This window comes from Drosophila persimilis, unplaced genomic scaffold, assembly GCF_003286085.1.
Source record: "Drosophila persimilis strain 14011-0111.01,24,50 unplaced genomic scaffold, DperRS2 tig00000520-arrow-pilon, whole genome shotgun sequence".
NCBI classification, from domain to species: domain Eukaryota; kingdom Metazoa; phylum Arthropoda; class Insecta; order Diptera; family Drosophilidae; genus Drosophila; species Drosophila persimilis.
Genome location: NW_020825317.1, coordinates 750,531 through 765,292, shown reverse-complemented (window position 1 = coordinate 765,292; position 14,762 = coordinate 750,531). Strand labels below are relative to the sequence as shown.

The 14,762-nt window shown below is 41.4% G+C and overlaps 1 protein-coding gene across 8 annotated transcripts in view; it reads left to right on the top strand.

Annotated features, from left to right (window-relative positions):
• Window positions 1-2,140, top strand: part of LOC6603405 (protein scalloped) — a 73,427-nt gene extending 71,287 nt beyond the window's left edge. For 3 of the 8 annotated variants that reach the window (XM_026990030.1, XM_026990031.1, XM_026990032.1), the window contains exons 7-11: window positions 20-212; window positions 264-338; window positions 397-569; window positions 640-874; window positions 957-2,140. In XM_026990030.1, coding sequence (XP_026845831.1) covers window positions 20-212; window positions 264-338; window positions 397-569; window positions 640-874; window positions 957-1,070 — 790 coding nt within the window. In that variant the 3' untranslated portion in view covers window positions 1,071-2,140. The remainder of the gene's footprint in view (window positions 1-19; window positions 213-263; window positions 339-396; window positions 570-639; window positions 875-956) is intronic. The other 5 variants (XM_026990036.1, XM_026990029.1, XM_026990035.1 and 2 more) reach the window with 3 other exon arrangements.
• Window positions 2,141-14,762: the final 12,622 nt, after the last annotated feature.

The following is a 14,762-nucleotide window of genomic DNA, read 5'->3' as shown; positions in this document are numbered from 1 at the left end:
CAATTGCATTGACCAATAGTTTCTATGATTACAGCATCAAGCCGTTCGCACAGCCACCATATCCTGCGGGTAAACCATCAACGGCCGTGTCCGGGGAGATCGAAGCTGGTATTCCGTCCGCACAATTGCCATGGGAGGGGCGCGCTATTGCTACGCACAAATTCCGCTTACTAGAGTTCACTGCGTTCATGGAAATCCAACGAGATGACATGGTAAGTTCAATAAAAGTCTTTGCAACTTCAATGAATTGATGTGATCTTCAGTTAACCTTGCAGTATAACCGCCACCTTTTTGTGCAACTCGGCGGCAAGCCATCATTCTCCGATCCGCTACTTGAGGTGAGAGTAATCATTTGCGGTACCATCTAAGAAGTCTACTAAACGTTAACCATTTCAGACAGTTGATATCCGACAAATATTTGACAAATTTCCGGAAAAGTCTGGCGGGCTGAAAGATCTCTATGAAAAGGGTCCGCAAAATGCATTTTACCTGGTAAAGTGCTGGGCTGACTTAAATACCGATATTACGACAGGCAGCGAATCGGGTGATTTTTATGGGGTAACGAGCCAGTAAGTCCTAACTCATCAGTCTACCTTACCTCATTTTTAACTATACTGAGAAAACTTTACTCTACCGTAGATATGAAAGCAATGAGAACATCGTGCTGGTATGTTCGACGATTGTGTGCTCATTCGGCAAGCAAGTGGTGGAGAAAGTAGAGAGCGAGTACTCACGACTGGAAAATAATCGCTACGTCTACCGCATCCAGCGTTCACCTATGTGCGAGTACATGATTAATTTCATACAGAAACTTAAAAATTTACCCGAACGTTACATGATGAACAGCGTGCTAGAGAACTTTACAATATTACAAGTGAGTTTAGTGTATGTTGGCGGGCGTTCTATATCTGTCAATGCTTTATCTTCTCTTTCCATCTCGTCTGATTTCTTCCCAGGTAATGCGAGCGCGAGAGACGCAAGAGACTCTTCTATGCATAGCGTATGTTTTTGAAGTGGCAGCGCAGAATAGCGGCACCACGCACCACATTTACCGTCTTATAAAGGAATAGCAAGAGCTGCGTGAGGCAGCGTCTAATTTGTCCGCAAACCCCACCAATGCACAAATCAGCGAATACATCAGCAGCAACACCAACAGAATCAAAAATACAAATAAAAGTAACAATACGATTAGTAGCCACCCTAACAGCAGTACCAACACCAATGCCAACGATCATAGCAAAAAAACGCAAAAGTGTGCTAAAAGAGATATTACAAACGGAAACGCATCTGAATTGGAAAAACCTATTAAATTGTCACCCACCTCTCCCCGCCTACAGCACCAACAGCCACAGTTACTGGTCCATCAGAAAAAACTTGATACGATAGCTGCGCTACAGGTTAAAGAGGTTATATACGCACATACGCAAGCAGAAAACACCTATCAGTCACAACAGCAGTCGCATGCGCGACATCAACAGCAGCATCGCACAAATGCGCAGCCGTATAGCGCATGCATCACTAGCAAAAATCAGGAGTTTGAGGCTGAAAAACTAGACCAAAAACAATTAGGCACATTAGAGCACTTTCTAAGGCTGTCCGCAATGGAATATGGTGTTACTGGAAATCCATCCGCTGCACTAAACCTCAGCAGTATTTGCGGAAAGGATCCCATATCTGAGTCCAAGCTAGATCTTAAAGAATCACAAGAGTTGTCCATGGCTCAACAGGTAAATTTAGGTGCAGACATGGAGGTGGTGGTCGCTGCTGGTGCCAAAATTGTCAGCAACCATGATCGCGAGCCGTAGACCATTAAGTGTTGGCGAGTTTGTTTGTTGTATCAGTTAGTAGTTTCCAATTTATTGATCGGCTTACCTAACACCTGCGCAATCTGAAATACCTACGTTTGTATCAAATCTTTACGTTTTCCTCCCTTTTTCCTAGGCAGGTAACCATGACTGAACTGATTTTCCAAATCGAAAAAAAGATAATATCATTGTACAAATTGTTCTAGTACATTTTTGTAACCTTGGAAGGTCATCCTTATTTGGATGTTCGTTCGATTTCTGTACATGTAAAAATAGACATAAAGTTAATTGAAAGACAGGTCATCTCTGTTGATCAAAAACTTGAATCACACATATTTGTCCACTCGTATAAAAACAAGTACAATTCATGATGTACATAGTATCTTCTGAGAACCAGGGTAAAAACTAACCAATTTGGGAATCTTTCGAAATTCCCGACTTCTTAAAGTAAAGTAAAAACGTTGTCATTTAAATAAAATAAAAAACGTTTTTATAATAACAATAAAGAGGAATTCTAAAAGTATTGAAGTAACCACAATTTCGGAATTTTTTGGATTAAAGCGAAGGTGTCTCGTATTTTTGTATTGGGGATAGTTGGTAATATCTAACACCTTAATTCGGGTGTTGTTCTGCGTGGACAGTCTGATGTAATTAAATCAATTTTAACACACATTTACATCAAAAATACATTTAATTGATCTCAAGTTACTTAAAATATATTTTTTGTTTAATTTTTTTTTTTTTTTTTTTAACCCCAACAAAAAAGTAAGCAATAGAAAACATTTAACAGTTGTTGCGCGCTGATTTTGAAGCAAAAACGAAAGAGAGAATATGTACATCGACTTTAATGCGTATACGGATGCGTACGAATATGTATGTATGTACGTATTTCTTTATATATCCTTAGGTACTACATACATATTTCTGGTTTTTTTTTTCAATTAATTTTTGTTGATATTTTTAAAGTATGTCACATAACAATATTGCTTAAGCGTTTTAATTATATTCAAAGTATGAAGCAAAGTTTGAATTAGCAACGTGTCAGAATTATGCAGAAGTATTCTGAGAACCAATTGGTTACTCACTTGTAACTCGCAGGTGGTTACTCATGAGTTTGGGTTGGCTGTGTGACATCGACACTGCACAAGGAAATCTGCTCAATCCGATGAAAGCAATCTTTGCATAAGAATAGCTACTTGCAATAGAGAATATTTTATGAGGGACTGTTTTTCTCTTTTCATACTTATTGTCAACGTACAACATACATGTAGTCCATACATATGTATATCTAATGCAGTTTATTAAGCATGAATCGAATGATCCACCGTTAATTAAATGATTATTTATTGATTTATAATGATAATTATTCATGACTATATGAAAAACTAAACAAAAGCAGAAAAATCGAGTACGTAATAGGTATTTACGCACTCTCTGCATCCACTGAAGGCTAAGCTCGAACCTACGTGCATACATACATATGTACATATTGGTTTATTAGATAAGGAACCAGGTGTGCGGAGGAGTTTTGGCCAGTTCTCTCACTCGTTCACAAAATATAAGAAAAATCATTAAAAACGCCTAATGTAATTGTAAAATACTGTAATTCTGGTTTACTCGTAAATTGACATGACTATAACATGTAATAAAACACAAAATTCTAAATGTAAATGTAAAACCATATTAAATAATGTGAAGTACTTCGTTGTTGTACGAATAAAAAAAACGCATTTTTTTGTTTGTCTGTAAGTAATGTAAATTGCAAATGCAATTGAAAGCAAGAAACAAAGGCCCGTAACAATGGCGAGGGTTGTAAATTTATTCGAGAGCTTAGCTAAGCAGTAACAATAATAATTATAATAAAATAAGTATTCAATGAAAAACCCACTGTTGCAAAAAAATTAAATAATTACAAAAATGTCTTTTTAGTAAAAATAAAAGTTTACACGATTAATATATATATTGTAAAACTATAAAGTCGATATGTTTTCTAACAGGAATTATATTTCAACTACAAACTACAACTGAGTAAGAACAGAGACAAAAAAACCTTATTTTAATTTAATAAAATAGTGCCTAACATAAGCAAAGTATTATACAATTCATTGGTAAATGGCCAATGGTAATTGAATGGGCACAGCAGAGGGCCAAAGCCTTGTTCTATGAGCACTCACCAAGCAACATTTTTCCGATTTTTTTTTATCGATTGATGTATTTCCAATTCAAAATGAAGTAAATATATATTTATGCACCTATTAACAGTTCACACATTGTGAATTGATTGCTTTGATTCGTATGCTTACAAATCTCATTTTTCTTAAGAATCTGATTATGTTATTTAGATAATATCAAGATACGCATACATACAAACACCCATGCAGTATAAATAACAATTACTAAGTACTTAGTTTTATATAATTTTCGGAAAACAATTCCTTTCTAAAGCTGTTGAGAAAGTTGTACAGAACTACAGATGTAAATATATATACGTATATATATTCTTACAGCCTTGCAAGTAATTAAAAATATTTTGGTTTCTTTCGGTTTCATATAAATTGGTTTTATATAATTTATCAAATATGCATTTCTTAAAATGTTTTAAGATTTTCAAACACCATGTTCACCGTAATGATCCTAACCCTAATCCTTTCTCAATCTGGTTTAGATATACCCTATTTATAGTACATATGTACATTCAAAAATATGTGGATTTAAATAATCCGAAATAATTTGAAAGTTAAACTTTTTCGGTGATTAGTTCGTGTTAGAAGGCAGTATGAATCCTAACATGAATAATGTTTACATTTGAATATGCGTATGGATCACAGGGTAAATGTGGAAAATTTTAATGTTCCTTAATGGTTCAGTTGCGTTTCTTTCATTGGTGCTCAAACAAATTAAAGAAAAAAGAAAACGGGCATGATTGCAAAAAATGGGGAGTTTTCTGAAAATTTCGTATCGTGTAGAATAGATGAAACATTGGGTACGAAAACGGAAAAATTTTAAATCCTATAAATTACAACAAAAAATAGTTTCATAAATTATTTATTAGTACGTTTATAAATACATTTAGCGATAAATAAAACAAAGGATAAACAGTGAAAAAATTTAACAATCATCTTTAAATTACAATAATTGATTGTACATGTATATTTTTTTTACTTTTCATTATAGAAAATACAAGCAGCAAACAAAAACATATAATAAAAAAAGGAACATGTGAAATTTACGTAAGGAAAAATGTGTCATTTTAATTTTTACACTGAAATGCATTAATAAAAATTTTAATATAATAAAAGAAAGAAAGCTTTTAATCTTAAAATATCATGATATCATGAGAATCTGATCTTTTCAGATTATTTTGTGACCCATTTATAGTAAGCCTTTTCGAGAAAGCAACCTGCATTTTAAATAATTCTAGGTATAACCCCATTCATGAGTACTACGAGGATTGCTATTTATTTTTCGGGAATAGGAAATAAGAACAATTTTTAAATAAAAATGGTTTTATTGTTTTTCAATATATTCCCCCTCATTATCAATACACTTTTGCATTCGTTAGAACCATTGCTCATAGCAATTTTTCAATACCATTTGAGACACCTTCAAAACATGGTTTTTGAACTCTTCATCTGCTTCTTCGGCGCTCGTAAATCGTTGACCACGCATTTTTTTTGATGTGAGAAATAAAAAGAAATTGGGTTCCTAGTCAGAACTGAAAGGCTTGACTGTAGGAAAATTGACCTGTTTGTCGCGATGTGTGAGAGCTCGCCTTGCCATGATGGAGATTGATTCGTGTTCGGCAGTTGGTTTTGCGAATTTCTCCGAAGACCTCCGGCAAAAAAAATGGTCGTTTACCACTCAGAATTGACAGTCCTACGTTGCTCTAGCAGAAAAATGGCCACATGACCCATTCTCCCGAAAAAACAAGCAACCATTTGCTTCAAAGTGCTTCGTGCTCAAACAACTTCTGTTGGATTTGGCTCATCTTGAAACACCCACACGGTCGATTGCTGTTTAGTTTCCGGCTCATACGCATATATCCATCATTCATCACCTATCACTCCAATCGACGCGAGCCTTTTTTTGAGCGATTGATCAGTTATAAGGTATCCAACGAGAACAAACCTTTTTTGCAACTAAGTGTTCATGGAAAATGGAATTTATTGGATCCAGACTTCTGTGATATGTCACTGCTACAAAAATATTTCAAAACTTCGCCCCGCCCACTTCCGCCCTCACAAAGGACGAAAATCTGTGGCATCCACAATTTTAAAGATATGGGATAACCAAAAACGCAGAATCGTAGAGAATGACCATATCTTTTAAACTGCAGAATCTGAATTGAATCGTATCATTAGTTTAGCCAGAATCAAGAAAACAATTTCATTCTTTCTCGCTCTGTCTCTCTCTAACACACAGGTTTCATGGTCTGTTTTGCCAATTGCAAAATATGAGTTCAAGGATCTCAGAACCTGTAACAGCCAGAGCAACCAAATTTGGTATCCACACTTCTGTAATATCGGACCTTGACCATTTTGTGTCAAAATTTCGCCACACCCCCTTTCGCCCCCGCAAAGGACGAAAATCTGGGACATCCACAAATCTCAGAGACTATTAACGCTAGAGTAACCAAATTTGTTATCCGCACTTCTGTTAGATCTCACTATAAAGCGTATATCTCAAAATTTCGCCCCACCCCCTTCCGCCCCCACAAAGGACGAAAATCTGTTGCATCCACAATATTGCAGATTCGAGAAAACTAAAAACGGACAATCATAGAGAATGACCGTATCTATCCGGTTGCTGAATCTGGATCAGATCAGATCAGATCATTTTTATAGCCAAAAGGAACAAATCAATTTGCAGTGGCTACGCAGCGCCCGACGTCACGCTCAGACTGATTTTCTGTCTCTCTCGCACGCACTCTTTGTCGTGTCGTTTAATATTAGCGGCGTCTGCCGGAGGAGAGCCATACTGACTTAGTATCGGCTATAAATGTAGAGTTGCGGTGTCCGCAGCAACTCACAACGTTCCCCCTCGTTTTTTAATACATTCCCTCTCATCAATCCACTCCATCAATACACTTTTGCATTCGTTAGAACCATGCTCATATCAATTTTTCAATCCCTTTTGAGACACCTCCAAAACATGGTTTTTGAACTCTAGAATTGCTTCTTCGGCGCTCGTAAATCGTTGACCACGCAGTTTTTTTAAGAAATAAAAAGAAGTCATTGGGTTCCAAGTCAGGACTGAAGGGCGGATGACTCATCAATTCGATGTTTTGACTGTAGGAAAATTGACCTGTTTGTCGAGATTTGTCGAGAGCTCGCCTTGATATTGATGGAGAACGATTCGTGTTTGGCAGTTGGCTTGGCGAATTTCTCCAAAGACCTCCGGCAAAAAAATGGTTGTTTACCACTCAGAATTGACAGTCCTACGTTGCTCTAGCAGAACAATGGCCACATGACCCATTCTCCCGAAGAAACAGGCAACCATTTGCTTCAAAGTGCTTCGTGCTCAAACAACTTCTGTTGGATTTGGCTCATCTTGAAACACCCACACGGTCGATTGCTGTTTAGTTTCCGGCTCATACGCATATATCCATCATTCATCACCTATCACTCCAATCGACGCGAGCCTTTTTTGATTGATAAGTTATAAGGTATCCAACGAGAACAAAAATTTTTTGCAACTTAGTGTTCATGGAAAATGGAATTTATTGAAGTGGAGTTAGTGTGCAAGGATGCCTCTATCTTACAATATGTCACATGTCGATCTTGCACTATCAGTTCACGCACGCCATCGATGTTTTGTGGTACAAGTACTGATTTTGGACGACCTTCACGGGACTCGTCATCGACTGAGCTACGACCACGATTCAATTCTGCAAACCAGCGATAATCTGTCTTTTTTGATGGTGCTTTCTCGCCATACAAAGAACTAAGTTCATCAACACATTCTTGTTGTGAGAAATAATCCAACGAAAACCATCTTGAAAAATATCTATTTTTTTGAGAAATAAATTTTTTTAACTGATTGTAAACAAAGCAAAAAACAATTGTACATAAAAACGTTTGTATTCTAAACAATTTTCAAAGTTTATATGTATTGACAATTCCCGAATTATAAATAGCAACCTACGTAATATGAACAAACTAAAGGGTGTTGCGGTTTATGCGGGTTAAGGGAACAAGGACATTACTTTTTAGAATTTATGATACTACTTTTATTCATATTCTTCTTGACAATAAAAGAGTCGATATAGCAATGTTTTCCTATCCGTCGTGTTTGACGCCTTGTGCTCAGAGATTATAAGCACTAGATCAACCATATTTGTGCATACTTCTGTGATATCACACTGACAAAAAACTGGCGATTGCCGGTATCTGGATGATATCGGATCATTATTATAGCCAGAGGGAAGAAATGAAACTCCTGAAACTGACTACGCAACTACGCACTCATTCTCTCTCTCACACACTCTTGTGCACTGTGCGCCCCCTGGCAGAGGGAACCAAGATAGCAACATAGCTAGTGTTGGTGTGAGAAGATAGAGTGAGAGAAAGATGTACCGAATGAAGCAAATGAAAGATTTTAAATTTGTATGAACCGTCGCGGCAGTGTTTAGGGGGTTTTGAAGTCCTCGAGGATCGAGGATCGCATAGGCCAGTAGTTGCTGTGGCGTCCTCTTGGAGGCATCTTCCAGTGATGCCAGCACTGGCGCACCCAAGTTCTTCCTCCTTGCCCTTAAGAGAGCAGGACAGTTGCAGATGAGATGTTCTAGGGTTTCGGTTGCCCCAGGTTCGTCACATTTCCTACAACTGTCTCTGTTTGTGATTCCTAGCTTTGTTGCATGCGCCGCAGCCAGGCAGTGGCCCGTTAATATTCCCACTAATAATCTGCAGTCCTTCCGTGGTAGGTGCATCAGGTAGTGGCTGAGTTTGTCATTGCGGTCCTTGCACATGATTTTCGAGGTTCTGCAGGCGGTGGTACTCCTCCACCTACTTTCGGTTTGTGATCCGGCCTGCTTTTCTAGATCGCTTTGCAGCGTTCTGAGGGAGACAGGCACGTTCTCGGTTCTCGTATTCGCCAGCCCGACGCCTTCCTTAGCTAGTACGTCCGCCGTCTCGTTTCCTTCGATGCCCTGGTGGCTGGGAATCCAGTAGATCCGCACTGACTTTGTCGTGCTTAGGGTATCTAGTGCCTCCCTGCTCGCCAAGACATTTCTGGAACTGACTGCGGACGACTGCATGGATCTTATCGCCGCTTGGCTGTCGACGAATAGGTTAACCACATCGTGTGCTCTTTCAGTGAGAAGAGCGACCTCTGCTGCTTTCCTGATGGCAAAAACCTCTGCCTGGAATATGCTACAATGGTCCGGTAGCTTATATGACAGCCTTATCTCAGGGTCTGTACAGTATAGGCCCGCTCCTACTCCTCCGTCCATCTTGGAGCCGTCCGTATATATATTGAGGTGTCCGTTTGGTCTCTTCCGATTTTCCAGTCTTCAGGTCCCAAAGATGCAGTTGTTTTTACGTCGAGGCATGTTTGGGGGATCATGTAATCAGTTGATCTGGTCATTTCCCTTGCAATTGAACTATGCCCGTATTCTTGTGGCGACATATTTCCTGAAACGATGAGGCGTTGTGCTGCCTTTCCTGCAGTCAGACGGGCGTGGATGTCTAGGGGTTCGATTCCAAGTTGGGTTTCGAGTGCTTTTGTGGGGGTTGACCTCAGCGCCCCTGTAATATAGAGCAAAGCCTGTCGCTGAGTCCTTTCCATAAGCTTATGATACGTTTTCTTTCCAGTAGCTTGCCACCACACTAAGACTCCATACAGCAGAGTTGGCAACACCACCGAGATGTAAATCCAATGCATCAGAGCCGGAGACAGGCCCCATGTGCTGCTGAGCATCTTCTTGGATGCATAAAGCGCAATGGTGGCCTTCTTCACCCTTTCCAATACATTGGGTTTCCATGCCAGTTTACTATCCAGTACTGTGCCCAGGTATTTGACTTGTGTTTTTGGGGTTAGCCTAGTTTGATTGATCTTCGGGGGGGTCCATATCGGTACCTTGTATCTCTTGGTAAAGAGGATGAGGTCCGTCTTGTCCGCATTGATACTGAGTCCTACTTCTTCCGCCCACTCGCGTATCTCCCTGAGTGTACGTTCCATTATGGAGCTGAGGGTCGATGGGCAAACACCCGTAATAAGTATGCTTATGTCGTCCGCATAAGCTGTTATTATTGGGGCCTTCCTTTCGTATCTCTTGATGAGGTCGTCGACCACCAGATTCCACAGGAGGGGCGACAGGACTCCACCCTGGGGTGTGCCTCTGTGTGCCTCTTTCACCATGGAAGCGGTGCCCCACTCTGATTGCACCCGTCTGCAACCTAGGAGGTTCCTTATCCACAGGTTGATTGCTGGGTGTGTATTAGTCGCTACCAGGCAATTTGTTATTGCTTCCGTAGCCACGTTGTTGAATGCTCCGCAGATGTCCACGAATACTCCCAGTGCATACTTTTTATTGTGAAGGGCTTTCTCAATGGTAGCTACTACCGAGTGTAGTGCGGTCTCCACCGATTTCCCTTTAGTATAGGCATGCTGGTTGGTTGACATCAGTCCCCCTACCTCATTCCTGATGTGTAAGTCCAGCAGCTTTTCTAGTGTTTTTAATATAAAGGAGGTAAGGCTTATCGGTCTATAGTCCTTGGGACTCACATGGCTGCACTTTCCTGCCTTTGGGAGGAGGACAACTCTCGAGGTTCTCCATTGGATAGGGATATAGCCAGTACTTATACAAGCTGTGAATATTGCGGAGAGCCATGGGGTAATCGCCTCTTTGGTCACCTGCATCATGGCTGGGAATATCCCGTCAAGTCCTGGTGCTTTTGTGCCCGCAAAGGAGTCTATTGCCCAGTGGATTCACTTGGTGGTTAACAGATCTGTTGGGGGCGTTGTTCCTCGGTTGCTAGGTCCTGGTGCTCTTTGGCATCAGCGACCTCGGTGCAACCAGGGAAATGTTCCTCCATTAGTGCTGTTAGGGCTTCGTCACTGCCCTCTGTCCACTGTCCGTCATCTAGCTTTAATTGGCTTTGTATGGTAGGCTGCTTAGAGAGCAGCTTCCGTAGTCGTGCGGTTTCTGGTACTTTCTCGATGTTGGAGCAGAAGGTCCTCCACGAGTTCCGTTGTGCTTTACGTATTTCCTTCTTGTAGCTCCTGAGTAGGAGTCTGTATTCCTCATAGACGATCCCTTCGTTCGCTTGTTTGGCGATCTTAAAGAATTCCTTGAGGTTGTCCCTTTGAAGAGAGAGATCCCGGCTCCACCAGAGTGGCTTGGACCTCTTCTTCGTCCTCGAGGGTTTGCACGTTGTGTGGTAGGCGTCCAGTAACGCGTTGGATATGGTCTCTAGAGACTTCTCTATGTCCTTCGCGGATTTCACTGTGCCCGGACTCTCGAGCTTCGAAGTAACTGTCTTTTTAAACTTTTTAAACTGAATGTACTTGTGATCTAAGAAGGAGGGTCCTCGAAAGACCCTCTGTGGCATCTGGGCGTAATATAGTCGGCCCTCCTCTACTCGCTGCTAGGCCCAGGCTAGCTTGACCTTCTCCTCCTGGGAGATGTCTACTTTACCTTGCAGCCGGCTTTTGATATTGAGGGCCGCTTTGTATTGTGCTTTGGCCTTCATCCCCTCCTTGGAACGCTTCGGCCCTTCCCTACGCAGGGAGCTGGTGCCTGGTTCCGGCGAGCGGAGAAGGCTCTCTTCCTCCGTCCTGCTCAGAGAGAGCCCGCTCTCCAGATCCGTGTCTGTGTCGACTACGGCATCTGTGCGCTCAACTTGCAGGCTGCGGAGTGAGTTGTTTTTGTTGTTGTTGTTGTGGCAGTAGCTTTACAACTGACTTGGCCTGCTCCCTCCAAGTCTGAGGTGTGACCGCTGGCGACACGCAGAGAGGATTGCTCCTCCCCGTGCCCGCCGGTGGTAGCAGTCACGCTTCCCACCGACGTTTGGGTTGACATCCCAACCCGTGCTTTATCCTTCTTCGCCTCCATATTTGGCCCGAGGGTCCATACTGGTTAATATTTTTCGGGGGGGCCTGACCGCCAGGCACCTCTAGCCATGGCCCTGGTTCGGTTCCCCCGACTTTGAATCGGGAAGACGCCGGACCATAGCCTTAGCTAGACACTGCATTACCCCGGACAGAGCAAGCGACAGTGCATTACCCTTGTCCGGGGTAATGCAGTGTCCATTGCCCAGCCGGCACCCTCGTGTAGGGTTCAGCTACAGGATTTTCGCCATTTATGTATGTAATTATGATTTATGTAACTTATACAATTTATTTTATATGTAGTTTGGTATCGCTGTCCGCTGCTTTATTTCGTCGTTCTCTTTCGTAGTGACCAGACGCTTTTTTTTGCGCTCCGTTTTTTTCCTTTTGTTTGGCATAAACAACCGGTGTTTTCGTGAATAAACTTTAATTAACTTCCGAACCATCCTGCAATCTGTAAATCTGCATCTGTGTTAAAACATTATTTAACTTTTTATTTTTCGGCGTCGGTTAGTCGTGTTTGTGTTGTTGCAGTGAGTACGCATTGTAATGCAATGTATTGCATTACAGCCTGCTCTTGTAGCTTTTGTTGTGCTACCACTCTCTCCCTATAACCTCCCTAAACTTAAATACCTGCTCTTTCTCTCTCGCTCTCGAAACTTTCTGTTCAGTAGCCCTCTGTCTCATTAGCTGCTACTGCAACTGCTCTCCTCTCCTCCTATTAGCGTTTGTCTGGCACACTGGTCTGTTACCTATTTGGTTTAAAATCTTATTTGATTTTATTAATGTTTATTATTATTATTTATTATTATTTTTGAATTTTTTTCTGTTTCGTAGTGCACACAAAATGCGCTGGTTTTACGGCTCTCTTGAGAGATGCCATCTCAAAACGTTATGGCTTGCACTACAGTTGTTAGGCATGCCGTGCGTCTGAGAATGACATGGTAATATTTATGAGGCAGACGCGGAAGGGCTTTAAGGAGCTGACCGTTTTCTTTAAATAGCAGTACGATCGGCTCCTAGCCATGGAGTCGCAGTTTATCAGTCTGCAACTGCTTGATAAGTCTCCGAGGCGCAAAAGGGTCACTCCGCGGGATCTCCTTCCATCCTGCTTCCACCCTTCCAAAAAATTAACTTCTCTTTTAGTAACGTATCAGAATGTTAGCGGCTTACGTAGTAAGCTCAGCATTCTTTTCCGGGATAGTGTTGCATTTGCTTCCCACGTTATTGTGTTTACTGAAACCTGGTTAAAGCCGGACATTCTTAGTTCCGAGGTTTTGGCAGGTCGGTACACAACTTTTAGAAAGGACCGTTCGTCTCGACGTGCAGGAGGGGTTCTAATTGCAGTGGACTCTTACGTCACGTCAGAACACTTCACAGTCCAAGTTCAACAGGAACTGGAATTCCTGTGTGTAAAACTGATTCGTCCCGCTTTCGCTATATTCATTACTTGCTCGTATATCCCACCTTCTTCGGATATTTCAATTTATGATCAGCACTTGTCCGCTTTAACCGCTGTTGCTTCCTCGCTATCTGATAAAGATCGTATGATAGTTCTTGGTGACTTCAACCAGGAACTGTTTGGTCTTCGGTAAACGAGTCTAGTATCCTAGTGCCCATGTCACGACATGACTTTGTTGACGGCTTGCTTGACCTGTCCCTGTCTCAAGTCAATCATGTGAAAAATTCCTTGGGTCGATTGCTTGATCTGTGCTTTGTTTCGGATCCGACCATAGTGTTGTTAGCCCAAGCCTTTCCGCTCACTACAACTGAAGACGCCCACCATCATACTTTCGAAGTGCCGCTAGATATAGGACCAACTGTATTGGATCAGCCGACGAGGCTACCTAAACGCTTTCGTAAAGCCGAGTTTGCGGAGCTTAATAACTTAGCAAGAAATAAGATTTTGTTTTTTTTGACTGTTTTTTTTTTGTCAGAAATTTGAAAATGAAACATATCGATGAAAAGAAGGACCGAAAAATAAAAACCTAAAAAGTAAGCAAACGAGTGGTAACGTTGTGAGTTGCTCGCCGGACCGCAACTCTACATTTATACCCAATAATCAGTCAGTATGGCTCTCCTCCGGCGGACGCCGCTATTATTAAACGACACGACAAAGAGTGCGTGCGAGAGAGACAGAAAATCAGTCTGAGCGTGACGTCGGGCGCTGCGTAGCCACTGCAAATTGATTTGTTCCTCTTGTCTATAAAAATGATCTGATCTGATCCAGATTCAGCAACCGGAGAGATACGGTCATTCTCTATGATTGTGCGTTTCTAGTTTTCTCGAATCTGCAATATTGTGGATGCAACAGATTTTCGTCTTTTGTGGGGGCGGAAGGGGGTGGGGCGAAATTTGGAGATATACGTTTTATAGTGAGATCCATCAGGAGTGTGGATACCAAATTTGTTTACTCTAGCCTTAATAGTCTCTGAGATTTGTGGATGCCACACATTTAAGTCCTTTGCGGGAGCGGCAGGGGGTGTGGCGAAATTTTTAGACAAACCTGTCAGTCGTAATTATTGACCACGAAAGCGCCGGAGTGACGAGTTTCAAGCAAATCCAATCAAATTTTCAAATGAGTTTCCACCATGTTTCAACAATATAGGTTTTTTGAGGTTAGAAAAAAAACCAGACGTGATGGAGGAAATCTGACCTTGGATTTGTGTTCAGGGTCCCAAAATACATACTCTGGTCAGCCGCGCATGACACTATTTTTTTTGGGGCTGTGTTATCGCTGGTTTGCAGATTTTAATCGTGGTCGTAGCTCAGTCGATGATGAGTCCCGTGAAGGTCGTCCAAAATCAGTTTTTGTGCCACAAAACATCGATGGTGTGCGTGAACTTATAGTGCAAGATCGACATGTGACATATTGTAAGATAGAGGCATCCTTGCACACTAACTCCA